Genomic DNA, 26,383 nt, shown 5'->3' with positions numbered 1-26,383 from the left:
GGTAACGACGGTGAAAGATTCATTAAACATGTAGACAAACTCGAATTGGCTTACTGATGGAACGCATTGTAGACTGATTAATGCGATTACAAATATGAGATTGGGAGTAATGAACATTCATTTTCGAGGGAAACGAACTTGGAGGACTACATGATCACATCATTTACCAACAATCCTGGGATATTTCTAAGTAATTTTAAGCTTAACGCCAACGGATGGGGCGTGACCAACCGCAACGAGGGATATTCAACTGTAACTAGCTCTAAGTTTGAAGTCTAACACCTAAGAGGGAAGTTCAGTGATGAACTTGACCTCCCCTTAGAGTTCGTTCAGAAGCTTCTGAATGGATCAACTCAGTGTGATGTTAACCTTGAAACCTTTCCCTTCTTTCAAATTCCTTTCATTCCAAATTAACGTTAAAAATGCTACAGTATATTAGGAAAAAAATGACCATTGGAACTTCGGCAATTATTTAAGGCAAATGGCAATTTGGTGAAAACTTTTACAAAACCTAACAGGAGAAAAGGCGAGTTCGAGTGGCTGAATGCAGTCGACGAGCTGTTTGGGTCCAGAATGCGGTACTCCAAAGGAACCCAGATGCCAAAACACGGCAGCACTTAAAAGTACTGCCAGGATTCCTGTTCGTCAACCTATTAACGAGTATCCGCTACGAGGGTACACATACGACGACGACTCTCAGTGGGTCACATGATACTGGGCCCACCACAAAGATCTAAATGCACGGAATCCGGCCCCTAACAAGGCGTAAGGCTCTCCAGCTAGCCGAGCATCCAGATCTCGTTCACCAATCAGGGGACACGGTACACCTGATGTCCAGCAGCGCCAAAGCCAAATGTCAACCAACGCAGAACATACTAGCCGTTCCACCAACGTTTCGCATAAGTCATTTTCGCTATGAAGAACTCGGCTGACCAGTCTCACTGATCATAGAGAGTTATTCTCCCGCCGACCTTACATCCTAAATTGCGGTAGCAACGATTGTCACAGTACTCTAAGATATTCCACCTCTAATAATGATATTACCCCCTTACGCTAACCTGAGTTATAGTTATCCTTAATGTAAGGCCGGCTGACCAGTTTACTGATCACAGAGAGTCATTCTCCCGCCGACCTTACATCCTAGATTGCGGTAGCAACAATTGTCATCATGTTATAAAATATACCACCTTTATTCATGTTATTACTCCCTTACGTTAACCTAAGATATAGTTGTCGGTAATGTGAAGGCCGGCTGACCAGTTTACTGATCACAGAGAGCTACTCTCCCGCCGACCTGAAATTTGTTTTTATATCTATATAATACGTTGGTTCATCATTATCATTGTCACACACACACATACCTTATCATTTTGTTTACTCTCAATTTTCATATACCTACTAGACTTTAATTATTCATCAACGGGGACGTTGATGGTTTCTAAGTGGGGAGGGATGTTACGCCCCGACGTACCGCCTTGGCGTACCTTTTTAAAATTCCATTTCATTTCATTTCTTTGATTACTTCTATGCGCATATATCATGTCATCAAATCTCATATTCGAATAACAGCGAGTTCCACCCCTCCTGGCAAAAGTCACGTAGAGACCAACGATGATCCCTAGTATAAGGTTCAACTTTATTCTATTTATCTGGTACCAAGAACTGAGATGAGAGACTGCTGAGTTAGTATCAGTAGCGCTCAGCCTGGAAATATTCCTCTTTTTAAATTAAAATTATAATCAATAACTAGGATAAACCACTACCTTCAGAACCGTCAAATTAAAATAGATTACTCATTGGAATGTATGAATGAATGTGTGAACATTGCATGCAGATATCTTTTGTTTATATTTTCAATGTGTCACCGACGAGATTGAGAATCGTCGGAACACCGTCGAAGAGCGGGAAGTAACGCTGACCATGTGGATTTGGGCACCAGGAGGTCGCCCTCGCACCTCATTGGCTAATTACCGTTGTAACTAATTACAACTGCAGCTCCTTGGACCCTCGGGCCCAAGAAGCCGCGTCTTTCGTCTTTCAAGTCGCGAAGTGCGTGGACGTCAACCCGTATTAGCCCTTCTCGAGCAAGAGTAGCGTTTGGAAAACCTTAATTGTGACCGGCCTAAAGTCTCGCGCTAATTCGTTAAATTCGAGCTTCAGTTAATCTGTTAATTGCAAAAGACTCGCTATCTTCTACATTTCCATCTTTTCTGTTCTTTGCTAAATCTTGTCATTTCGTGAATAGACATTTTTATGCAGTTCCATTTTCCTTAATTAAATCCAAGTTCGGCCCTGATTCAAACCGAATCAGGTAATCTTAAGTAATAATAATAATAATACACTATCATTTTTCAATAAATAAATCGTTCCAATTAATTTCATTATACATTAAAATCAGAAAACAGACACTTCCAATTATAACTCTCGGCAACAAGTATTCATTCTAAATTTACAAAGACTTAGTGACCAACGTTCTACATCCCTCGATTCATCAACTATTCCAAATTTGAGGTGAGGCCCCTGATCCAGCATTCCACCGACGCAGACCGACACGATCCGACGGCTCTCAATCTCGCCGACCGATTCACCCAAAAGCTAAGTCAATCCGAGTGTAAATCTTCTAAATTAGACGAATTCTTGTTCACCTTGATAATCAAAATTCCTTCAGTAAATTCACAAAAAAACCAAGCATAGAATTGGTGGCTAGCTTCACTACCCCCAATTAAATTCCACTTATTGTTTCCAAGAATTTACAAATAAGGCTAAACGATTAAATATATATATATTATAAATATATATATATATATTATATTAAACGATTTAAGATAATCTAAAAAGAGAGATACAATACAATACAATACAATACAATACAATATTCACGACCAGCTAGTTATAACCATCGTTCAGAATAGATGTTCCTGGTACCAAATAATAAGAATATCCATTAGACTAAAACAACACACGATTTGTATAAACTTGAATATTTCATAAATTGTTATTTTTGGCTCATATACATATTTATCACCATCGATTGTTACCAGATATTTCAATAGCGAAATTGAACCAGAATATATTTCATCTTTTACCAGTCAAATCTTTTTAAACATTTATTTTGAGCGACCCTCTTCCCATTTTCTTTATTATAAATAGCCTCAACTATTTAAACAAACCTCACAGACTTGTACAGGTCTATAGCAACACGATCCTACAAATTACCGGCTTACCGGAAGGTAAGTCTTTCTCTTAGTTTTAATTATTATTCATTGTCGTTACGTGGGAGCTAGATTATTCAATTAATCATCAACTACCACCGCTCAGTTCCACCCTCACCCCCACGTAACACCCCTTTGCATTTTTGGCGAAAATTTTCGCGATTTTGAAAAGTGCTGGAATAAATTCTTTCGTGCACCATTCCGACGTAATTTTGCGAGAGAAATCGATTGGGCGCAGTTTCAATACGCTGCGATCAACGCATCAAAAGTTACAGCCGAAAAACGAGAACCTGTGTTTTTGACGTTTTTCAGCAGGTGCTTTTTCCTTCGTAACTTCTCTCTTGTTGGTCCTACGCTCTTTTCGCTGCGTTTTCTGAGTTCCTGGGGGTCCAATTGGTCAGGAAAGGGTCATTTAAATCGAATCTGAGACCGAAAATTTTTCGGCTGAAAAAAAAGCAAGGCTAACCCCTTTGCATTTTTGGCGAAAATTTTCGCGATTTTGAAAAGTGCTGGAATAAATTCTTTCGTGCACCATTCCGACGTAATTTTGCGAGAGAAATCGATTGGGCGCAGTTCCAATACGCTGCGATCAACGCATCAAAAGTTACAGCCGAAAAACGAGAACCTGTGTTTTTGACGTTCTTCAGCAGGTGCTTTTTCCTTCGTAACTTCTCTCCTGTTGGTCCTACGCTCTTTTCGCTGCGTTTTCTGAGTTCCTGGGGGTCCAATTGGTCAGGAAAGGGTCATTTAAATCGAATCTGAGACCGAAAATTTTTCGGCTGAAAAAAAAGCAAGGCTAACCCCTTTGCATTTTTGGCGAAAATTTTCGCGATTTTGAAAAGTGCTGGAATAAATTCTTCCGTGCACCATTCCGACGTAATTTTGCGAGAGAAATCGATTGGGCGCAGTTTCAATACGCTGCGATCAACGCATCAAAAGTTACAGCCGAAAAACGAGAACCTGTGTTTTTGACGTTTTTCAGCAGGTGCTTTTTCCTTCGTAACTTCTCTCCTGTTGGTCCTACGCTCTTTTCGCTGCGTTTTCTGAGTTCCTGGGGGTCCAATTGGTCAGGAAAGGGTCATTTAAATCGAATCTGAGACCGAAAATTTTTCGGCTGAAAAAAAAGCAAGGCTAACCCCTTTGCATTTTTGGCGAAAATTTTTGCGATTTTGAAAAGTGCTGGAATAAATTCTTTCATGCACCATTCCGACGTAATTTTGCGAGAGAAATCGATTGGGCGCAGTTCCAATACGCTGCGATCAACGCATCAAAAGTTACAGCCGAAAAACGAGAACCTGTGTTTTTGACGTTTTTCAGCAGGTGCTTTTTCCTTCGTAACTTCTCTCCTGTTGGTCCTACGCTCTTTTCGCTGCGTTTTCTGAGTTCCTGGGGGTCCAATTGGTCAGGAAAGGGTCATTTAAATCGAATCTGAGACCGAAAATTTTTCGGCTGAAAAAAAAGCAAGGCTAACCCCTTTGCATTTTTGGCGAAAATTTTCGCGATTTTGAAAAGTGCTGGAATAAATTCTTTCATGCACCATTCCGACGTAATTTTGCGAGAGAAATCGATTGGGCGCAGTTCCAATACGCTGCGATCAACGCATCAAAAGTTACAGCCGAAAAACGAGAACCTGTGTTTTTGACGTTTTTCAGCAGGTGCTTTTTCCTTCGTAACTTCTCTCCTGTTGGTCCTACGCTCTTTTCGCTGCGTTTTCTGAGTTCCTGGGGGTCCAATTGGTCAGGAAAGGGTCATTTAAATCGAATCTGAGACCGAAAATTTTTCGGCTGAAAAAAAAGCAAGGCTAACCCCTTTGCATTTTTGGCGAAAATTTTCGCGATTTTGAAAAGTGCTGGAATAAATTCTTTCATGCACCATTCCGACGTAATTTTGCGAGAGAAATCGATTGGGCGCAGTTCCAATACGCTGCGATCAACGCATCAAAAGTTACAGCCGAAAAACGAGAACCTGTGTTTTTGACGTTTTTCAGCAGGTGCTTTTTCCTTCGTAACTTCTCTCCTGTTGGTCCTACGCTCTTTTCGCTGCGTTTTCTGAGTTCCTGGGGGTCCAATTGGTCAGGAAAGGGTCATTTAAATCGAATCTGAGACCGAAAATTTTTCGGCTGAAAAAAAAGCAAGGCTAACCCCTTTGCATTTTTGGCGAAAATTTTCGCGATTTTGAAAAGTGCTGGAATAAATTCTTTCGTGCACCATTCCGACGTAATTTTGCGAGAGAAATCGATTGGGCGCAGTTCCAATACGCTGCGATCAACGCATCAAAAGTTACAGCCGAAAAACGAGAACCTGTGTTTTTGACGTTTTTCAGCAGGTGCTTTTTCCTTCGTAACTTCTCTCCTGTTGGTCCTACGCTCTTTTCGCTGCGTTTTCTGAGTTCCTGGGGGTCCAATTGGTCAGGAAAGGGTCATTTAAATCGAATCTGAGACCGAAAATTTTTCGGCTGAAAAAAAAGCAAGGCTAACCCCTTTGCATTTTTGGCGAAAATTTTCGCGATTTTGAAAAGTGCTGGAATAAATTCTTTCATGCACCATTCCGACGTAATTTTGCGAGAGAAATCGATTGGGCGCAGTTCCAATACGCTGCGATCAACGCATCAAAAGTTACAGCCGAAAAACGAGAACCTGTGTTTTTGACGTTTTTCAGCAGGTGCTTTTTCCTTCGTAACTTCTCTCCTGTTGGTCCTACGCTCTTTTCGCTGCGTTTTCTGAGTTCCTGGGGGTCCAATTGGTCAGGAAAGGGTCATTTAAATCGAATCTGAGACCGAAAATTTTTCGGCTGAAAAAAAAGCAAGGCTAACCCCTTTGCATTTTTGGCGAAAATTTTCGCGATTTTGAAAAGTGCTGGAATAAATTCTTTCGTGCACCATTCCGACGTAATTTTGCGAGAGAAATCGATTGGGCGGAGTTTCAATACGCTGCGATCAACGCATCAAAAGTTACAGCCGAAAAACGAGAACCTGTGTTTTTGACGTTTTTCAGCAGGTGCTTTTTCCTTCGTAACTTCTCTCCTGTTGGTCCTACGCTCTTTTCGCTGCGTTTTCTGAGTTCCTGGGGGTCCAATTGGTCAGGAAAGGGTCATTTAAATCGAATCTGAGACCGAAAATTTTTCGGCTGAAAAAAAAGCAAGGCTAACCCCTTTGCATTTTTGGCGAAAATTTTCGCGATTTTGAAAAGTGCTGGAATAAATTCTTTCATGCACCATTCCGACGTAATTTTGCGAGAGAAATCGATTGGGCGCAGTTTCAATACGCTGCGATCAACGCATCAAAAGTTACAGCCGAAAAACGAGAACCTGTGTTTTTGACGTTTTTCAGCAGGTGCTTTTTCCTTCGTAACTTCTCTCCTGTTGGTCCTACGCTCTTTTCGCTGCGTTTTCTGAGTTCCTGGGGGTCCAATTGGTCAGGAAAGGGTCATTTAAATCGAATCTGAGACCGAAAATTTTTCGGCTGAAAAAAAAGCAAGGCTAACCCCTTTGCATTTTTGGCGAAAATTTTCGCGATTTTGAAAAGTGCTGGAATAAATTCTTTCGTGCACCATTCCGACGTAATTTTGCGAGAGAAATCGATTGGGCGCAGTTTCAATACGCTGCGATCAACGCATCAAAAGTTACAGCCGAAAAACGAGAACCTGTGTTTTTGACGTTTTTCAGCAGGTGCTTTTTCCTTCGTAACTTCTCTCCTGTTGGTCCTACGCTCTTTTCGCTGCGTTTTCTGAGTTCCTGGGGGTCCAATTGGTCAGGAAAGGGTCATTTAAATCGAATCTGAGACCGAAAATTTTTCGGCTGAAAAAAAAGCAAGGCTAACCCCTTTGCATTTTTGGCGAAAATTTTCGCGATTTTGAAAAGTGCTGGAATAAATTCTTTCATGCACCATTCCGACGTAATTTTGCGAGAGAAATCGATTGGGCGCAGTTCCAATACGCTGCGATCAACGCATCAAAAGTTACAGCCGAAAAACGAGAACCTGTGTTTTTGACGTTTTTCAGCAGGTGCTTTTTCCTTCGTAACTTCTCTCCTGTTGGTCCTACGCTCTTTTCGCTGCGTTTTCTGAGTTCCTGGGGGTCCAATTGGTCAGGAAAGGGTCATTTAAATCGAATCTGAGACCGAAAATTTTTCGGCTGAAAAAAAAGCAAGGCTAACCCCTTTGCATTTTTGGCGAAAATTTTCGCGATTTTGAAAAGTGCTGGAATAAATTCTTTCATGCACCATTCCGACGTAATTTTGCGAGAGAAATCGATTGGGCGCAGTTCCAATACGCTGCGATCAACGCATCAAAAGTTACAGCCGAAAAACGAGAACCTGTGTTTTTGACGTTTTTCAGCAGGTGCTTTTTCCTTCGTAACTTCTCTCCTGTTGGTCCTACGCTCTTTTCGCTGCGTTTTCTGAGTTCCTGGGGGTCCAATTGGTCAGGAAAGGGTCATTTAAATCGAATCTGAGACCGAAAATTTTTCGGCTGAAAAAAAAGCAAGGCTAACCCCTTTGCATTTTTGGCGAAAATTTTCGCGATTTTGAAAAGTGCCGGAATAAATTCTTTCATGCACCATTCCGACGTAATTTTGGGAGAGAAATAGATCGGGCGCAGTCCCGATACGCTGCGATCAACGCATCAAGAGTTACAGCCAAAAAACGAGACCTGCGTTTTCGACATTTTTCAGCAGGTGCTTTTTCGCTCGCCGTTTTTCTCCTGTTGGTCCGACGCTCTTTTCGCTGCGTTTTCTGAGTTTCCGAGGGTCCAATTAGTCAGGTAAGGGTCATTCAAATCGAATCTGGTACCACAAATTTTCGGCTCCAAAAATGAAGAAAAAGTAAGGCTCAGAGAAAAAAAATTTTGGATGACGTCACTTTCTGATTATCCGAACATCCAAACTTTGGTTTTCAACTTCAATACTACGTATGATGTATTATACATGATATGTGTGATACGCATGATATGATGATACAACATGATACGAGTATAATGATTTCAGTTTTTACTCTTTAGACAAGAAATACGCACTGCCATCTTTTCTCCCTATTGCAGACTTAAGCGGCTTGGCCATTTGATGGTCAGCCGTGGGCTAAGGATTCATTCTTTAGTTAACGGGTCAGCTAGTAACGCTGCCGTTCTGCGACAGTTAAATGATAAAAATGGCTGCTCGTACATTTCAAATGTCTGTTAAAATTCACTGGAAGTTCCAAGAAGCTTCGTTTTTTTATCTCCCTATCAAATGAAAAAGAAAGTCGCCGACCATCACCTTTTCATGTCTTCAAGTGGGGACACTGCGTTAAATACCGTCTCATATCCGGAGCATCCATTTCATCTCGATTAAAATTTGTGCATCCGTGATGTATTACAGTTACTCTGAATTTTTTTCCATACGAACACTTTTCGAAAAACAATTCTGCTTCTCTACCCAACGTAGATACTTCACTTGCGACTAGCTAAAACAGCGTTTCGATTCTATACCTACGAAAATTCAAGATCGAGAGAAGAAATGAAAAGTTGTTGTAATAATTATGAATATTAATGTTACGGAATTCATCGAGCGCGTGTCAAATAGAATCCCATTTCGAAATGAATAATTCTTCTAATTTCATATTATAGCCGTACTATTGTAGATAATCTAGTTTGTCTCTCGGAAAATTATAAAATTTACGGCATGCATCACTCATTAATCATCAATGGATTATTATAATAATATCGTACATGGACCGCATATACATACATACTTTTGGTCTCAGCATCATTATTACATCTGATCTATTATTATTCATGATCTATGTATACATTCTTCTCTTAGGTACCTATACTTTAATTAAATCACTGTTTTCAGGGTTCGTACGCTTTTTGGAACCCAAAATTCCTTGACTTTTCGAGGTGTTCCAGCCTGAAAATAGAATTTTTTTCAGTAACCTTCCAAGAAATATGCTGCTGGTTAATGACAATTTTTCTGCTTAATAATACTAATACCTTTAATATTACCTAGTAATCAATTTAGTGTTCGACTACTAATTTACAAATAACAGCCAGCGATTTTCAGTAAGAAAAAAACGAAAGGAGGTTTGATATCAAGTAATGTACGTATAAGAACGAGTTTATTTTTCCAAGAAACTTAAAATTCCAGTCTCATTTTCGAAATTCCCTGACTTCTACCTGCTGTATGAAACTCCCTGAGTTTTCCCGGTTCTTCAGGGTTCCCCTGTGGGTACGAATCCTTTGTTATGCTTCGAATTTTGGAAGAAATTTATTCTCATTATTAATTTCTTGTATCGCCGACAAGTTGATAAGTACACACAGGCTAAGTACCGGCTTGGGCTTACCATTGCGAAGACTGTGTTACTCGGAAGATGAATGCAGCCGGCCTCATGTCGAAATTGGTAAGTCTCTGATGTTCTGCAATATTCGTCAGTCAACGATCGAGCAGATCGACATTTCTAAGTCGCACTTGATGAGTAGTCTCACGCATTCACTTTGTACCTACTCAACCTCAAGCATCCATACCGATACTACTTTGGCTGCTACGAACGTCGTTGCGAGCCTGTTAGGTAGAGTCGATAGAGCAGAACCCTCCTACGTTCCCAGGCCCTCCTGGGCCCACTCTCCCGACGAAAAGTGGACACAAAAATTTACCCAGGGGTATCCCTCTTTATATTCTTAATAACTAAGAGAGGGACAGTGAGGGAGCTTTGCTACAGAAATATCCTACCGTTACCTACTCAGTCAACATTGTAAGCCTTACAACCGAGTCGGTAAGAGTAAGGTACTGCCATTACCCCTACACCCGTCACGCCCTTTTGCTCGCGTTAAAAGAATATCCATGTATGGCCGTCTTCAGCGATCTTCAGTCAACTCTGTAGAAAAGAATTTCAGTCTGAAGTACATTGAATTGCCCGTGATCAGGGGCTTAACGGATTAGCGTTTTAGTACCTTTAGAATCGATCGATTGGAGAAATTTACACACAACTACACCTTACGTGCTATATTATAGTATTCTTCGTTATCAAACGAAAATCATTAATCTTGTTTAATCGCAAGCAAGGGTTTCACCATATTTTCATTGGTTATTTGAGAACCAACCACTAGCATCGATTTCTCAACTAAGCATATACATTTCTACGTTCCGCTAGAGTACGATGCAATGCATTCTTATGATTCAAATAGAACTAAATCATCTCTCACTTCTGAAGTTTAAAATCGAAAATGGCCTCATTTATGAAATGGATCGTATGATATGTATTGCAATAATTCTCCGATTTTTGTTCAAATTAGTAGATACAAATCATGAATTTCGCAATATTTCAAAAAAAAAAAACTATCAACAGATACTCGTTTGTTAACTGAATATATCAAAACCAAATAACTGTATTCTCATTAGCAGATTATTCAAATTAAGTATTGGACAAGATCTATATATATATATATATTTAGCAAATCGATCTAGAATTGATCAAGAGTCTAGATCAAACCGAATATTGATAACACTGACATTGTCAGAAGTTCGAGCCGTTTCCTCAATCTGCCAAAATACCCGATCGGGATTGCACACGATGTATTATTATTGGTTTCACACATGTGAAAAGTAAGGTAAAACTGTGCTCAGAAAAATTGTATCGTTTAGCATCCGTTCGTATGTATATAGCTATAACAATGTGGGTTAGAGTGTGTAATCAATTAACAAAATATGTAATAACTGAGTCACAAGAGACAGAATTTAAAAAACTGTAATTATTATTAATCGTAGTAATATGATTATTGACAATGACGCGGCTATGTGCACATTAAAACACCTTATCTTTATCTTACAAGACCAGCTTCTCTTGTACACTATATACAATAACTAAATATCATAGTACTTCATTTATATTATAATAAAACTATATAATATTAAATTTATTATTATTATCAATTATGTGTACGAAACAATCGAAAATTAACCAATATTTATATTACATTCTGTACAATATAGGCTTTTAAAACTTGATCTCTTATCACTGACAATGTACAGTACACACTGTAGGGTATGAAGTGCAGATTTGCAAATTGTATAGTAATTCGCGGAGCATATATGCAGCTAACGAAAGGAATTGCATAGGGAATATTCAAAAATTATAATCGCGACGTCTTACTGAATTATGAAATAGTTGATATTTTTTTCACAAATATTGCAAGTCCTTGCCGAGGCCAAGAGAACTGACAATGAATGTGTTGTAGGTGTGCAACAATTTTGCGAACTCCGCAATTAATATCAAGTACCTAAACGTTCTACAGGTTTCAAGAAAAACTCTTAGGGCAGTAAATAATTACTCGCCCATGTCAGTTACTCTGTGATGAAATAATATTGCCAAATTGACAAAGAGAGGATAAAAAATGTTCAAACCGCGACATTTTACCAAGTAATTCTCTTGGCCTATGATAATCTAATCATCGAGACAAACACTTTAACTATAGTAACAAAATAGTTGGAAGATAAGACCATACAACTTTACACAGCCGTCAAAAACTTTATACCAATCATATTACGAATTAATGATAAGTAAAGATTCAGCAAAATACAATATTTACAATTATTTAATCTTTCGATTGAAAATTTACATGCCGACTATTTTGCGAAATTCAAAACGAGATTTCACTTACAGCTGAAAGTTTACATACGTGAGTCTTTCACTTATTGCATATACTAATTACTTTTCTGATAAAATATAGCGGGTTGATTACACGTGGTAATTGGTTAGTACGGTTGTTTTTTTTGGCCAGAAAACGGAAACCCACAACGATGCAAAACAAAATATAAATGATACAGAAGTATTTTATACAAAAATTTATTTTAAAAAGTTATTAAATGCATAATCAATCTCACTATATTTTATACCCAAATAATATTCAATCATTTATAGCGATCAAAAACTGACGCATGTATTAATACCAACAACTTTCGGCTAAAACTGAATTCTTACTCTTCTATAGCATCACATTCCAGTAAAATTAGATATATATTCATTACGTCTTAGCAGCAAGTAGTTTTAGTAAGCGGAAAAAAAGATCTGTATATTCTGGAGCAATCACCAACTTTTGTACTTTGCTACTGAAATGTAATGGAGTGCCCTCTTATTTTATAACAATTATCTAAAATTCAACATGGTGTAAAAAATCAGTACAAAAAAAGAAAGACAAAATTTTTGCATTATTAACAAATGTACATTTTAGAAGTAGGATTCGAAACAATAACTAATATGGTTACAAATTTTTGCACAATATCAACAGTGATACTATTTTGTTGGAAATTGGTTAGTCAAATTTATTAGTCGTGCCAAATAAGCGGATTGTGGATTTTTATCTACCGTGTAAGGGAGTTGAGTTCAATTCATAAGTTATTTTTTTTTTGAAATCATAGAATTTTTAGTCATTAAAAATTGATACTGACCCAACACCCAATACTGATTGCTAAAACTAACTGTTACGCTTTAGATGATCTAGAATCTCTGTGCACTTAGGCAGTCGCAAATCCAATTACACACACAGTAGCATAGTTTGATGTTGAAATTGATCGACAAAATATATAAATCTTTTTCAATTAAGCTTTTCATCTCAAATAAATAATATGATCTGCGTAGCTGTGTTCATAAATAAATATATATGCTATACACTGCAGAGTTACGAAAGTTCACAAAACAAGTTTAAAAAAATACTCAACAACTGGGTGTTAACTAAAATAAGATATACGCCTTTCGAATAGATTACATAATAGCTGCAACTATACATAAAATAGTGATAAAAAAATCGTGGACACTTAATTTAATGACTCAGTTGGGCTGATTATTATTCGTTTAAACTTTAAGCAAATTTTACCACATGGTACATTGATTGTAGTAGTTATTTAAAAGACACACGTCATGATACTCTGCATGTTATATAGCAATAAAAATGATTATCTATATAAATTGATGTGAATGGATTTTCTTCTTTAAATAAACTGATAATCTAAATTCTTTTAGAAATAAAAAGTGATTTCTTTCATTACTATTATTATTCCTCGATTAATATATATAATATATATATAAATATATATTCATATACAACATATATATATGTATATATTGTATATATATATTTTATTAAACGTTAATAATAGTCTTCGGAAATATATTTATATGTATAGTATTTTATTAAAAGTAATTATATGTAATGTGTTTAAAATCACGATTTTAAACTGTGATTTTCTGAATATTTGTACAGGGTATTTATTTATTTTCATTTTTTCATTAAAATTTAGGGTGCCCAGAACGGTATCAAACGTTATTTGAATAAAATCATTTTCAATTGCCTTTATAAGAATATGAGTTTGAAATGACGTTACATTGTACAGTTCGACAAATGAATGATACCTTAATTAACAACCTGCACTTTACTCTTGCAATGCACATGCTAATTGTGGTGTATTTTTTCGTTTTGGGCACTTTGTGACATTTCACTTCACCCGTCATCAGATCATCATTTACATGCCATTAGTAATATATATTACACAAAACTTTTTCTAGTGAGTCTCTGTCTCAACATTAATATAATATACATCATTTTTTGTGGTTTTTTGTTAAATTTTTTTAATAATAATAATAATAATAATAATAATAATAATAATAATAATAATAATAATAATAATAAGAACCATTAATTACTGTATTATACAATTATTATCACCTAACTTGGCATCCCTGTGGGAGTGGTGCAGGCGGACAGCCTGGAGAGTTGTGAGCAGTATGTTGAGGCAGCATAGGAATATCGTCCTCCTTGGAAGATTGCTTTGTTGAGGATTCCTCGCTCTCCTTATCAACAACGGCCACATCTTCCCCTCTGGATATTAAATTTGAGGTCACTTTACCACTGTCGTCGCACGCACTACTGACCACCGGTGCTTTCAGTTCATATCCTTCTTGGCATCTAGTTAATTTTAACCTTATGGGTGTGACTTTTGCAGAACGAACATTCCTTAATGAAGTTATACTGGCATTTGGATCAGTTGGCAATTTTTCATCAACTCGACTATCCAGGGGGTAGCCCACTTCTTCCTTCGACGGTTCAGGTGGCGGAGGACCAACTCGACTGTCTTGGTTATCAGGATGATTGACTCTGCTTGCCTTGTCTCCGTCAACTATGCCAACCGGATTGATGCTGGGCACCTCATTTGACGTAGTTTCGTGAACATTAGTTGCTGAGTTGGTGCCTTTCCCTAATCTAATGATCAATTTTGGAGGGGCAGGGCCATCGCCCACAATTTCTACATGTCCCTCTTTTTTGTTAGATTGTTTCTTTTTCCTCTTACCATTCTTATCTTTTTTACTCTTGACTTTAGGCTTCTCGTCGTTATCGAATCCCGCCATAATCATTCGACGGAATTTCATCGATTCTCTTTTTAATTCTTCCATTGTCGGCAAGCTAGAAATACTGCTTAATCTTTTCTTTGGCGGTCTTATTCTACTACGATCATCTTGTTGCACGTTGCCCAATTCCTGTCCAATTATGCTATTGCCGATTTTTATTTTAAGCTTAGGAGCAAGACCGCTATTTGTTACTGTGGTTGCTGAAGGTCTTGTTTGTCTTCCTCTTCTTCTATCTATATTACTGGCACCTACACCACGCCGCCTGTCCGACGCACCTTCTTCGTCAGGTAAATCAAGGAAACTTCCCCCTCTTTCCTTTCGTCGTTTTTTCTCCATGTTTGCATCGACGACTGCTTTGTAATCCTCCCTAGTTGGGAAGCTAGTCATAGATGCAACTGCCTTAGGAATAGTAATTACATTTCGACTAACAGGTGGTATTGTAATTGGTGCCGAAGTTATATTGCCACAAGTAGAATCTTCCATGTTCATATCTTGAGTACAGTACTGCCGTAAGAGTTCTTTTTTTCTCATTCTACGCAGATTCGACGTTCCCGAAGCAACTGAGGCGTTAGTTGCTGCAGGAGTTATAATAACGGGTGCTTGTTGTGCAAGTGGAGGTGCAGAAGTCGCGGGTACATAATTAGCGTCCAAGAATGGGCCCTTAATTTTAACTTTCAACTGATTACGAGAATCTGTAAGCAGTACTTTATTGGACTCATTTATGTTTGACGAAGGTGCTTCTGCAGTTGGATTGGATATATGGCCATCTCTGCATGGGTCGGATTGCTTGCTTGCTATAAGAGCGGAATGTAATTCTTTCTCTAGGTCTTCATCAATATCCGGTAATGATTGGTCCGCAGATCCACTTGTAAAGGGGCCTAGTAAATGATTTGCATATGCTTGTGTGTGTATCGACGATGTTTGTGCATCAATTGTTGAGTTATAGGTTCTCATATCAACTGGTCCTGGTAGCAGCGGTAATACGGTGTCAGTAAATGGCTGCCCTGTTGTAGCTTCAGAATCTCCTATGCCAGCACTGTCATGAGCTGTTGGCGATGACAGCCTTCTCTCATCATTATATTTCTTATGTAAAGTAGGACTAGATAAATGAGAAGTTTGTAAGCCCTCATTTAGTATACCCAAACTTTCCCGTTTGTCGTTTACATCCGTGGATTTCTTCCTCTCGCGCATAGTACGCAGGTCTGCGATGTTTGTCTCATTTGTAGAATCTTCATCGGAATCAAAATCATACACAGTTCCCACTAACTTGCTACGTATGGTATCTTCGTTATTGTGCATTGCATTCACAATATTGACATTCGACATTGCAGTTGTTCCATGACTACCGCGTCCGCGTCCCCGACCTCGGCCTCGTCCACGATTCCTGTAACCGGCTTGTTGCGAAGATTTCGAAGCTCTGCTACGTGCTTTAGAAGCTGGAACAGTCTTTGAAGCTTCTTGACGTGGTGACTTTCCAGGAGATTTTCCCTGTAAGGACGTTACTCTGGCTGAAGATCTCGTTGGTTTTGCAGGAGATTTCTTTCCTGGTTGCGTAGATTTATTTTCAATTAACATCTCCTGAAGGGTATCAACAACTGAGTCGGACACTGGGGTTTCAGACATATTGTTCAAGAAAGGCATTGGCACCACAGGAGGACTTGGCTGTTGTTGTAATTCTTGAAGTTGTTGCTGTTGCAATTGTTGCTGTTGATGTACTTCCTGAGTCTGTTCTTGTTCCGAGATTATAGGTGGTGGTGGTGGAGGAGTTGGAATCTTTGTAGGTGATACCATGGCTGCGGTCAGAGCCATATTATGAGATGAAGAGGTAAATGCTGCTGTAAGTGGTGATGCTTGCATATTGAGAGAATCCTCCAGAGGCTTTGATACATGTGGTAAGAGAGATCCAGAGGTGGGAAAAGGTGCTCCAAAAGGTGGAGGAAACATGCCTGTGCCTGGTGACGGATACGGTAATGATGCTGCACAGGACTGAGGTGGAAATAATGAAACTGGACCAGCATACGTACTTGGCTCCGAATAGGAATGATAGGCTCCCGTCTCCATAGAACGTGGCGGGAAAGGAATTGGAGCCATATTTTTGTACGATGGAATAGTAGAGGGATCTTCATTCGAGGAAGCAGATGTAATTGACGATGACGTAGAACGACGTGAAGGTAATACTTGGCTCTCTGCCCACCTAGTATCCTGACGTGAGTTGCTAATATCATTGTAAGGTGATCCGCCTTGATTATAATCCTGCCTCATGTCCGACGACATTTCGTCTTTTTCTAAGACTTGAGCTTCAATATCATTAACTTGATCTTCCTCCGAGTTGGGTGGTTCGATCAGATGTCTGTTCACCATTTCCATTGGTGTTATTTCATCAACGATTTGACTTGGTAATTGTCCAACTTGTTGATCAATAATTTGAATTGGTGGCACTCTGGCCTCGGGATGTGGATCGACATGTTGCGCTGGGTGCATGAGCTGATGCGTTTGCTGAAACAGCTGATACTGTTCTTGAATATTCATATTAATTTGTGGATGCACAAGCACCTCATTATTGCTTTCTGACATTACAGCATCATTCGGATATTCATGTCCGCTGTAGCGATGATTCTGACTTTCTATAAGCGTGTTGAGATGCACTTCATTAGGATTGAAATTTTCCATACTCGGCGGTACCCATCGTTCATCAGCTTCAGCCCTATCCAACTTTTCTCTTTCTGCAACAGTGACCTTCCCAGTTTCACGTCCTTCGTTATTGTATGCTGCATATGGCTCATTATTATGTGTATAACATGATTTGTCTTTTTCCTCTATACTTTGATTTTTGCAATCCAAGTCATCAGATATTTGGTTAATACTATCATTATGTTTCACATCAGACATAGGTTCGGGTTCCGGCTCTTTTAACTTAAGTTCCTTGTTCGATGAAATTTGTTCTGTAGGCTTTTCCAGTAGAATCTCTTCTTTCTTAACCTCCTCTTCTATCGCTACAGATTCCAGCTCAGGTTGTCCAGTATTTGATTTTTTCGATAGCTCCATTCTCAATTTTTCAACCAGATGTAGAGTTTCTCTTGCACTATCTTCCTTAGAGTCTTCCTTGAACCAAAGTTCGTTATTAAAGGAAAACGTGAGTGGCGGAGCGCGTTCTTCTGGATCACGTGGTATACCGAACCCATCATCATTTACCATATCATCGACAGTTAATATATCATGTTCAAAGTCGAAAAATTCGGATACACTCGGATCTTTTCCTGCATGCTGGGGTGAAAATATCGAACGATTCGTAGATTTTCTTCGTTTATGGCAGTCTTTTTCACTTGCTTCAAGCTTCTCCGATGTACATTTTGACACAGTGTTGTCTCTAGTTTCTTTCGTGTCAACATTTGCTGTCGACATCTCAGTATCTTGGATTGATATTTCTGTGCGCGTATCAATTTTGTCTTCACTTTTCTTCTTACACTCTGGATATTGATCAGATATTATTTCACTAAAATCACTCGACCTCCTATCAACATCTGGTAATGTAGTTCCTACATCATTATTGCTACCTGGATGATGTTTGTAATGCTCATTCTTAACTGATTCTGTTGTAACAATCTTTGGATGGTATTCGTCCTTGTGTATACTTTCAGAATCCTTGCGAATTTCTTTCTCTATCTTAACATCAGAGTTCTTGGCTTTAGATAACTTATCGAGGTGTTCTCTTTTTTCGAGAAGTTTGTCTAAACCTCTGGATGATTTCTTGGGACTATCTCGTTCAGCTTTCCTTTGCTTTATTTCTTCCTCTAATGTATTGACTGAGCTTTTTGCAGCAGTCTTTTTGTATTTTTTATCATCAGTCTTTAGGGCGGTCTCTTCTGGTAGGTTTTTAGATGTGTCTAGTTCACTAATATTAGTGTCATTTTTGCTGTCACACTTTTCAGTTTCTATCTGTCGAGTGTCAGTTACCTTCTTCTCTATTTTCTTGAGCGAAGCCAGACTTTTGCTGTTCTTTTCCTCTTTTTGAGGTACTTCGCTTGATTTTCGTTTACGAGCATCAACTTTTGTTTTTGTAATGGCACTTGCTTCGTCTTTTCTTGTAGAAGTTGATTGCTGCTGATGTGGCTGTTTGGAAATCTGATTTGTTTTCTTTGCAGACTTGGGCCCAAGTAGATTTCGTGCCCCATCATTATCTCGACTCCCACTGAGTGGACTGCTCTGGTTTGAATGCTGATGTTGTGGGGTGATAACTTTTTTGGTCGATTCTCTTTGATCTGACTTTCTATCATGTGGTTGTTGTTGTTGTTGTTGTTGTGGTGCTGGTGGGTGTTGAGGTTGATGTTCTTTGGACGCTGAGAATCTACTTGATTCTTCTCTCTCAAAAGGCGGCGGCTGAAATTCGGGTCCATGCCGCCCGTCGGAAGTTTTAAGCTTCTTATCGGGCAGCTTTTTGACTTTTCGGCCAACCGACTTTTTCTGCGTAGTATCGGAATCCGTTGCGTTATCTGCAGTTTTGTTGTAATGCCGTTTATTGAGCGTCTTTGCTTTAACTTCGTTACTGTTATCTGTATCGGAGGAGGTAGATGGTGAGTTAGCTAGCTCAATAGCAGGTGTAGTAGGAACATTTTGTGCATTAGTTTTGCACTCGTCAGAGTCGCTACTACTGTCGGAAGAACTACTGCAACTACTACTGCTACTACTATCACTGTTACTGGACAATATTGAAGGTACCAAGCTTTCCTGCTGCAATTTTCTCGTTTTCTTCGATGCCTCTTCTTTCTTCGGTGTTTCTTCTTTTTTCAATTCTTTCTTCCTAGGTTGTTCTGGAGAATCTTTCTTCGTTTTCACTTCAGGTATTTCTGCCACCTCTGGTTGACCAACCTTTGTACCCATGCCACTTTTAATATGTTCTGCTGCTTTTTTGGCTGCTTGCCTTTGCGGTACATATGCAAGAATTTCCGAACCATCCCCAAACTCTTTATCAAAATCATAAATATCGTTATTTTTAGAATCCTTATTAACTTTACCATCCCTCGGTTTACCTGATTTCTGCTTCACAGATTTAGCAACCTTTACTTCATCCGTAGGAGATTTTGTCATATCTGGCTCTATCGAAGGATCCTTTTTGCTCTGAGATCTTTGCATAATTTCGGATGCCTTTTTAGCTGCTTGCCTTTGCGGTACTATCAAAGCAGTTGGGACATATTCCTTCTTCTTCGACACCTTTGCATTATTATCCTTGCTCTTGGGAATTTCATCTGCTGAATGATCTTGACGTGATGTATCTTTAGCGGCAAAATTCTTTTGCGAATTTTTCGATATATCGGCGGCTGAAAATTCCTTTACAGCAGCCTTCGTTCGAAGAACAGCTCCGTGTGCATGCTCCTGTGAATCGGAATCAGTATCTGAGTATATGGCAGCAGCGTGAGACGGACCAAGACGTGAGGCAGATGTACTACCAAGCGGTAGCAGGTCATCACTGTCACTAGCAGAACCGCCTCCTTCAAGCTCCCTCTCCATTTGTTGCAAGGTACGTAACTTGCCTACGTGCGTATCCGTTTTGTCGCTTTCACTACTGTCATGTAGTGCAGTCCGAGAACGACCAGGAACATTAGTTTTCTTATTTTTTCTCCTATTGGTTTGTGGTTTAGATGGAGCAGACTCTTCTTCTGTACTTGTATCAGTGTTTAGTTCAAGCTGCGGTGTTTTGTTCAAATTTTTATTTGGCGATTTAACTGTTGGTTTAGCGGTATCCGTTTCGCTATGGCTAATGGATGACAAATCACTGTCGTATAAACTTTTTCTTCTCACCGAGCCGTTCAGGTATAGCCTCTTATACGGATTATCTATTTTAGAATTTTCTTTCGACGCTCCGTTAAAATCAGTTTGAATTTTCTTCTCGTCGCTAGATACTGGCGTGGGGGATTTGATCCCTGCAATTCTTGCAACGATAACATCAAAATCATGTGTATGATCATTGGAGTACGGATCAGAGTACAAGCGATCGTATATCGAAGGCCCATGATTAGCTTCTAGTACCGCAGCTGCTGCAGTCGGAGGTAACAATGACCCAGACATAATCAGAGCTTGCTTATGAAAAGTTTGCTCGCGTAGTTTCAAGAATGTACGACATAGTTTCTCACGTCTTCCCACCATGTAACAAAGATTCCTTACGCGTTCAAGGTCTTGACGTAGCTGTACAAACGTACGCATTTTTTCCAAATCCGCAGCTTGTCCTTGAGCTCGAGCACCAGCACCTGATAGTTCACCGCATCGTGGTGCCAATAATGGCTTGTTATGTCCAGCCTGTAAATATTCGTTAACGTTAACGAGTGAAGTTTGTACTGACGTACTTATTATATTATTAGTAAAAAGTAATAAGTGATTTCAGTATAAATAGGGAAGAAAAAATAAATGAAACTTACTCTTCTCTTCAACTTCCAGTAATTATAAATATAAACAATGCCATCTGGGTCAACGTCTAGTTGTTGAGAAGTAATGTCTTTGAGACTGACATGCTTATCGAACTCTGCTTCAATTTCTTGCAGCCTATACAAAAAGACAATTTCGATTAGCAATTATCCAGTTCATATGGATATTTTCAATTCTCTGTAAGTTCACGTCATTCAGTGACTAAAGTTTCACATACTAGAGACTGGTAAACACTTTCACATACTTAGCTGCACGTGCTTGATTCTTTTCTTCCGACGTCATATCCTTGCGCTTTCGTTTCCTCGCCTCACCGTCTTCAGAATCGGAAGCACCTTTCCCACTACTACCACCTACAGCTCCTCCCACGCCAACTTTGTCTTTAGTGTTGGTTCTACTATGCTTCTGACAGTATGACTGTGAAGCAATTTTGTTTAATTTTTAATTGACCTTTACTAGTACAAAAAAAAAATGTCGTTTTAACATAAACTAATCAATCAATATGGGTTTTGTAAAAATTCTGTGAACAAACATGCTTACTCTTAATTTAACACCATCATCTGCCATTTCGTCTTCGATTATTGCCTTCATCTCAAGTCCGTGTTTGAAAGCACAGGTAACGTGATACGCTGTTTTACAAGTTTTTATGCTGCATTGAATGCAAGCACCAACGCGTTCGCGACACAACACGCATATGAGTGCCCATCTGCTTTGCTATAAAAATTTATTGTTATATGTTAATTATCTTTAAAACATATCTGGCATATGTGGCTCCAATATTTTCTGCTAGACAATCTATTCCATAGATTTTACACTGCTCATAACGAACTACGGCTTATGATACTCGAAAATCATTTACCCCAACAGAAATTTAAACATATCTAAACCTACCGGAATACTAGATATTTTGGTGATTGGCTCCATTCTTTCAACACAACCAATGCTGACTTCAGGTATCCACAAAGCACAAGAAACGTGTGCCCATTTTTGTCCACTTCGTGTACATTTCATTGCACCACCTTTGTTTGGACACAAAACACAATCCGGACGTTGGCTCAGAGAACATGTCCTACACAACCAGGAGCCCTCAGGTATTGAAGTGATCCCATAACAGGCCTGGTGTACGCAAATGTTGCAGCAATCGCAGAACACCATCTCGTTACCTTCTTCGGAATCAGGCTGTAACCAAACGTTCTGCTCATGTACCATCAACTATTGTACTATAAGCATCCAATCCAAATGATGTAACTGTTGTTGGAAAAATTCGTTTTTCTAGTAATTTCACATAATATACTCACAGATCTACAAACATCGCAGATGACATTTTCGTCAAATTCGATGCCAAGACCTTCTTCATTTTTTACAATTGTTTGAATTCGCTCCCAACAACAAACTTCAAGCTCTTCGATGACACGCTCCAGTTGCGGTTCAGTTATAGACGATTGACCAGCCTAAAAATGAGGAAATTTTTAAAGTTTAGTATAAAAAAATTTGGGATTTTATGCCATCTTTACTACGACAAATATCAATTAATTATTATGATCTATATCAAATAATTACAATTCTAAATATCAGGTTGCTGGAACGATATAACAAGAAATATCCGAAAGTCTTAATTACCTGTATTAGAGTACAAAATACAGTTTTAAAACTGTATTTTACTGATTTAAACAAATTTTCATTTTACCTGCGCCCTTTCCCCGTTAAACACTCCAAGCCATGCAATATCGGTGTCATCAAGATCATATGCACATGCTTTCTCTGCACGTGCAGGTGTGGTACTCAAATGATGATCTTCTGAATTAAACCAATCATCCCGAGATATTCTTATAAACTTTTTTGGCCTGAAAACAAATTCAAAGTTAAGATTTGATAAAAAGAAGATATAATTGAAAAAAATACTATGACTTAAATACGAATACAAGAAAGACAAGCATAAAACACATTAGAACGGATAGAATCCTGGTTTAAGGCACGACAATAACTATCAATATCTGCGGAGTATCTATTTTTTAATTTAAGAAATTCATTCCACATAGAATCTGTAATGCTTTTACAATAATATAGTTAGAAGAAGAGAAAAGAGAAAGAAAGAAGGATACCTAAGTTAGTTCGATGATTTTAATTCATCCATAAATCTGATATTTCGATATATAACAATATCATAGGAATATAAATGAAGAAAGTTTTACTCACAGTTTAAATTCACCATGCAGTTTGTTAGATGGTGAAGTTTGAGTGACAGTGACCGCAGGTTCAGGAAGAGAGTCTGGATTAACAGGCACCTGAACGCCTCTTTCCCATTCTTGCTTCCACTGATCTGTGATTACCCAATATTCATTCGGACTTAGAGGTTCACTGTCCGGTAATTTCATAGCACTGATCAGATCTTTGCGGAACAATTCAGCTGGAGCTTCTGTTGCGGAACGATTGTAAATAGTAGACTTGATATCGCTGAGGGGGCGGGGGGTCCAGGAGGCCCCCCCTTGACTGGATGACGCCATCGTTTCCTCCTCCTCAGAGGGCCCCAAAGCTGCTGCTGCCGCCAATGAGCTTGGGACTGCTGGGCCCAGGCGGCATTTACGTCTTTTAATCGCGCCCGGACAAGACGCCGGATCATTGTCGCTTCTGTTTATTCTCTTGCCTCGTTGTGCCATTCTACTAGACCAAATAAGCTAGTGATACGTGGCACATGCAGGTGAGCTGTGCACACCCTGAAAAATAATAATACAACAATTTTTGGTTTTTCCGTGGAAACAGAGCATGAAAGATCACAGTGATTGTACAAATTATTGAATACTCACTACATAGCTGTCCATAGGATATTTATTATCTTGAAACTGAACGTCCTTTAGAACTGGAAGAAAATCAGAAAAAAAGGAATGGTCAGATATAGTAAAATACGATGGTGAAGATGGAGAAACTTATACAAACTACGTATTTAAAGTATGCGATTTCTAAGAACATTAATAAGTTACGATAAAATAACTCATGTTAAACAACCGCTTTTTAAGCGACTAGCCAAAACAATATATTTGTCACATCTACTCATAATTACTATTGCAGATGCAGTGATCGATTCAACTCTCAATGTATTTTACAAGTACCAAGTTTTACCAGAGTTACATATACCTAGTTTTGCAACTCTATTTAGACATGGATTCGCAAAAAGCCTTATTTGGATGCAGATGGAAATAAAGTTTAAAAATGATATGATTACATTACGTGACAGGTCTACAATGAGTGTCTTGTGAAAAATTTAAACTTATACTAGAAAAATAAGTTACTAAGTTTCAACCAAATATGTGATATTTTAATATACATCTTTTGGAAGCAATGTACAGCTCTAACACACACAAGTAATTCTATTTTTCATGTTGTTTACACAAGCAAATCTGTGGTTCATACTGCTTAATCGATATTCACAGCGCAGTAGGTTACTTCAACTAAAAGGTCAATATTTCGAAAATACCCTAGTAATGGACCGCACGATTTGATTCGGCAATAATATAATTAACAATAGATAACAGAGTTTAATTTGAACATTTGAAAAAAAAAAGGCAACGGACTTTCGATGAATGTAAACAAAGGTTGTATGCATGGATATAAAGTTTACCCGTAGAACATTACAAGGAGTTGGAATAGCAAACACCAGTTAATATCTATTTATAATTGTAAGTAACTATTGATTCAAAGAATCATTAGTACAGAATGACATGAATTAGTGTTACATATGAAGCATTAAATGAGAGAAAATCAAAGAAGAGTTTCACATAGCACTTGTGAATGATTTTTGGCTGAGAAGACGGTAGGTCAAGACGACGATAGTTGTGAGACTGTTTAAAAATTAAGATATCTTAAAACAGGTGGTTTGCAGAACTTATTTGCAATGAAATGAAAAAAATAGGTTATGGACAGACTAAGTTAGTTATTCATAACTTATCGGTGCGCAGGTTATTCGATCGGGTAATATCGGTATGTTAATCCCTGGGGGTTTTAGGGTAAGAGCCAATATTTGGGTGAAGAAAATAGGAATATCCAATTGGTATTTGCATCGAGATATTGTAGTTGAGAGGCAGTAATGGTAGGAATAGTCACCATAACACATTCCTGATGACTAGATGAAGAGAATTGGGTCCTGTTAGTTGGATGCGAATAAAGAAAAAGAGGTTATAAAAAAGTCACTGTTATCCGGGTAAATACACCCCCACTCGCGTGTATACCGATAAAACGTATCAGTTTAGTGGTTTTTTTTTAATGCAGTTGATGAATTTATTGAAAAAATGATAGAATAGATTAAAATCGTAAAAAGGTTGCTCCCATCCTAAAAGCATGTAAACATTGAGACGAAGCGATATCGTGTAATAAATAGCGTATTGTTTGTAAATATCTATCACTCACTGCACAAACTGAATAACAACGACACGACAATCGGCATAAAATCGCATGATATACACAAAACTACAGAAATTAGTGTGTTCACACGGAGAAAATGCTCACGGCTCCATTATGCTGCTGCCCAACAACATTGACAATATAGATGGCAGCACCCGCTCAATCCACACAGTCTACACACTCGAAATCCATTAAATACCTTATTATTGATCTATTAGCCGAATATACTTTTAGGGTGATAAGTAACCAAAATTAAATATGTCCACTGCTAAATCTATTATTTTAAATGTATGGGCCCGTTTTTAATACCGCAACTCCGTAAACGTTAAATGCGTACGTCTCTGTCAGCAGCCTAACCAACATGTCCTCATTAGTTATTCCACCAACATATAGTCAATCCATACTCACTCTCCAAAGATCCTACGTATCAGTATTACTTTTAAATCCTATTTCCCTGGGTCTCTTGAATAACGATTCATTTCAAATAATATTTTCACCAAATCAATAATATATTTACATAAATGGTGATACTAGCGTTTGGCGCCATCATGCCTGAAAAAATAACTGTAGAAGTATACCAAAGTCACGTGACATCAAAACGAGATCTCGCAATTCGTATTCACAGATTATAGATCAAAAGAGATCGAAATTCTATTAATGAGCAATAGCCCTATAGCAGCTCGACCGGTACGGTACGCCCCCTTCTCACGGCGTGTATCACGGTGCCCCATTATTAACGAAGCTCGTCCTAGCGCGCGGTTTATTTCGATTTTTCTCTATGTACTTTAATTATTCCTCTTACTGGGTTCTTCGTGCCTGCATGGTTACCCTGCCTGTCTTTGCCTTCGCTCTTCGACGCTCTTCGGCTCGTGGCGCGCAAACGTCACGTTGGTGACGTTAGTGACGTTTACGAATCTGACTATTTTATTGGCTCTCCGACGCCGATGTACGGATTATGCCCCGACGACCCGTCTTTCGCCTTCTCTCTCTCTCATC

At 38.6% G+C, this 26,383-nt stretch overlaps 1 protein-coding gene across 6 annotated transcripts; it reads right to left on the bottom strand.

Moving 5' to 3' along the window:
- Window positions 1-11,128: 11,128 nt before the first annotated feature.
- On the bottom strand, window positions 11,129-26,208 carry LOC124174593 (PHD finger protein rhinoceros). Of its 6 annotated transcripts, none has more exons than XM_046553820.1 (10): window positions 26,190-26,208; window positions 23,797-23,849; window positions 23,189-23,706; window positions 22,680-22,836; window positions 22,291-22,443; window positions 21,884-22,186; window positions 21,533-21,706; window positions 21,240-21,409; window positions 20,989-21,112; window positions 11,129-20,869 (listed from the first exon to the last, which is right to left on the bottom strand). In XM_046553820.1, exons 3-10 carry the CDS (start codon window positions 23,647-23,649, stop codon window positions 13,895-13,897), a joined length of 8,517 nt encoding a protein of 2,838 aa, XP_046409776.1. In that variant the 5' UTR covers window positions 23,650-23,706; window positions 23,797-23,849; window positions 26,190-26,208; the 3' UTR covers window positions 11,129-13,894. The 6 variants fall into 6 exon arrangements, with proteins under 6 accessions (XP_046409776.1, XP_046409773.1, XP_046409778.1 ...); XM_046553817.1 differs by lacking the exon at window positions 26,190-26,208 and adding an exon at window positions 25,796-26,070; XM_046553822.1 differs by lacking the exon at window positions 26,190-26,208 and adding an exon at window positions 25,796-26,069 and having other exon boundaries at window positions 21,884-22,171.
- Between the last annotated feature and the right edge of the window lie 175 nt (window positions 26,209-26,383).

The sequence above is a fragment of the Neodiprion fabricii genome, chromosome 2 (assembly GCF_021155785.1).
Source record: "Neodiprion fabricii isolate iyNeoFabr1 chromosome 2, iyNeoFabr1.1, whole genome shotgun sequence".
NCBI classification, from domain to species: Eukaryota; Metazoa; Arthropoda; class Insecta; order Hymenoptera; family Diprionidae; genus Neodiprion; species Neodiprion fabricii.
This window is presented reverse-complemented; position numbering and strand designations above follow the sequence as displayed.

What these genes read in the sequence shown, in the direction of transcription:
- LOC124174593 (XM_046553820.1), bottom strand. Translation starts at nt 23,649, where the DNA reads ATGGCACAACGAGGCAAGAGAATAAACAGAAGCGACAATGATCCGGCG. An exon ending in TTAACGGGGAAAGGGCGCAG is followed by an intron (nt 22,444 to 22,679) that starts GTAAAATGAAAA and finishes CCTCATTTTTAG; the next exon opens with GCTGGTCAATCGTCTATAAC. An exon ending in TCTGCGATGTTTGTAGATCT is followed by an intron (nt 22,187 to 22,290) that starts GTGAGTATATTA and finishes GTACATGAGCAG; the next exon opens with AACGTTTGGTTACAGCCTGA.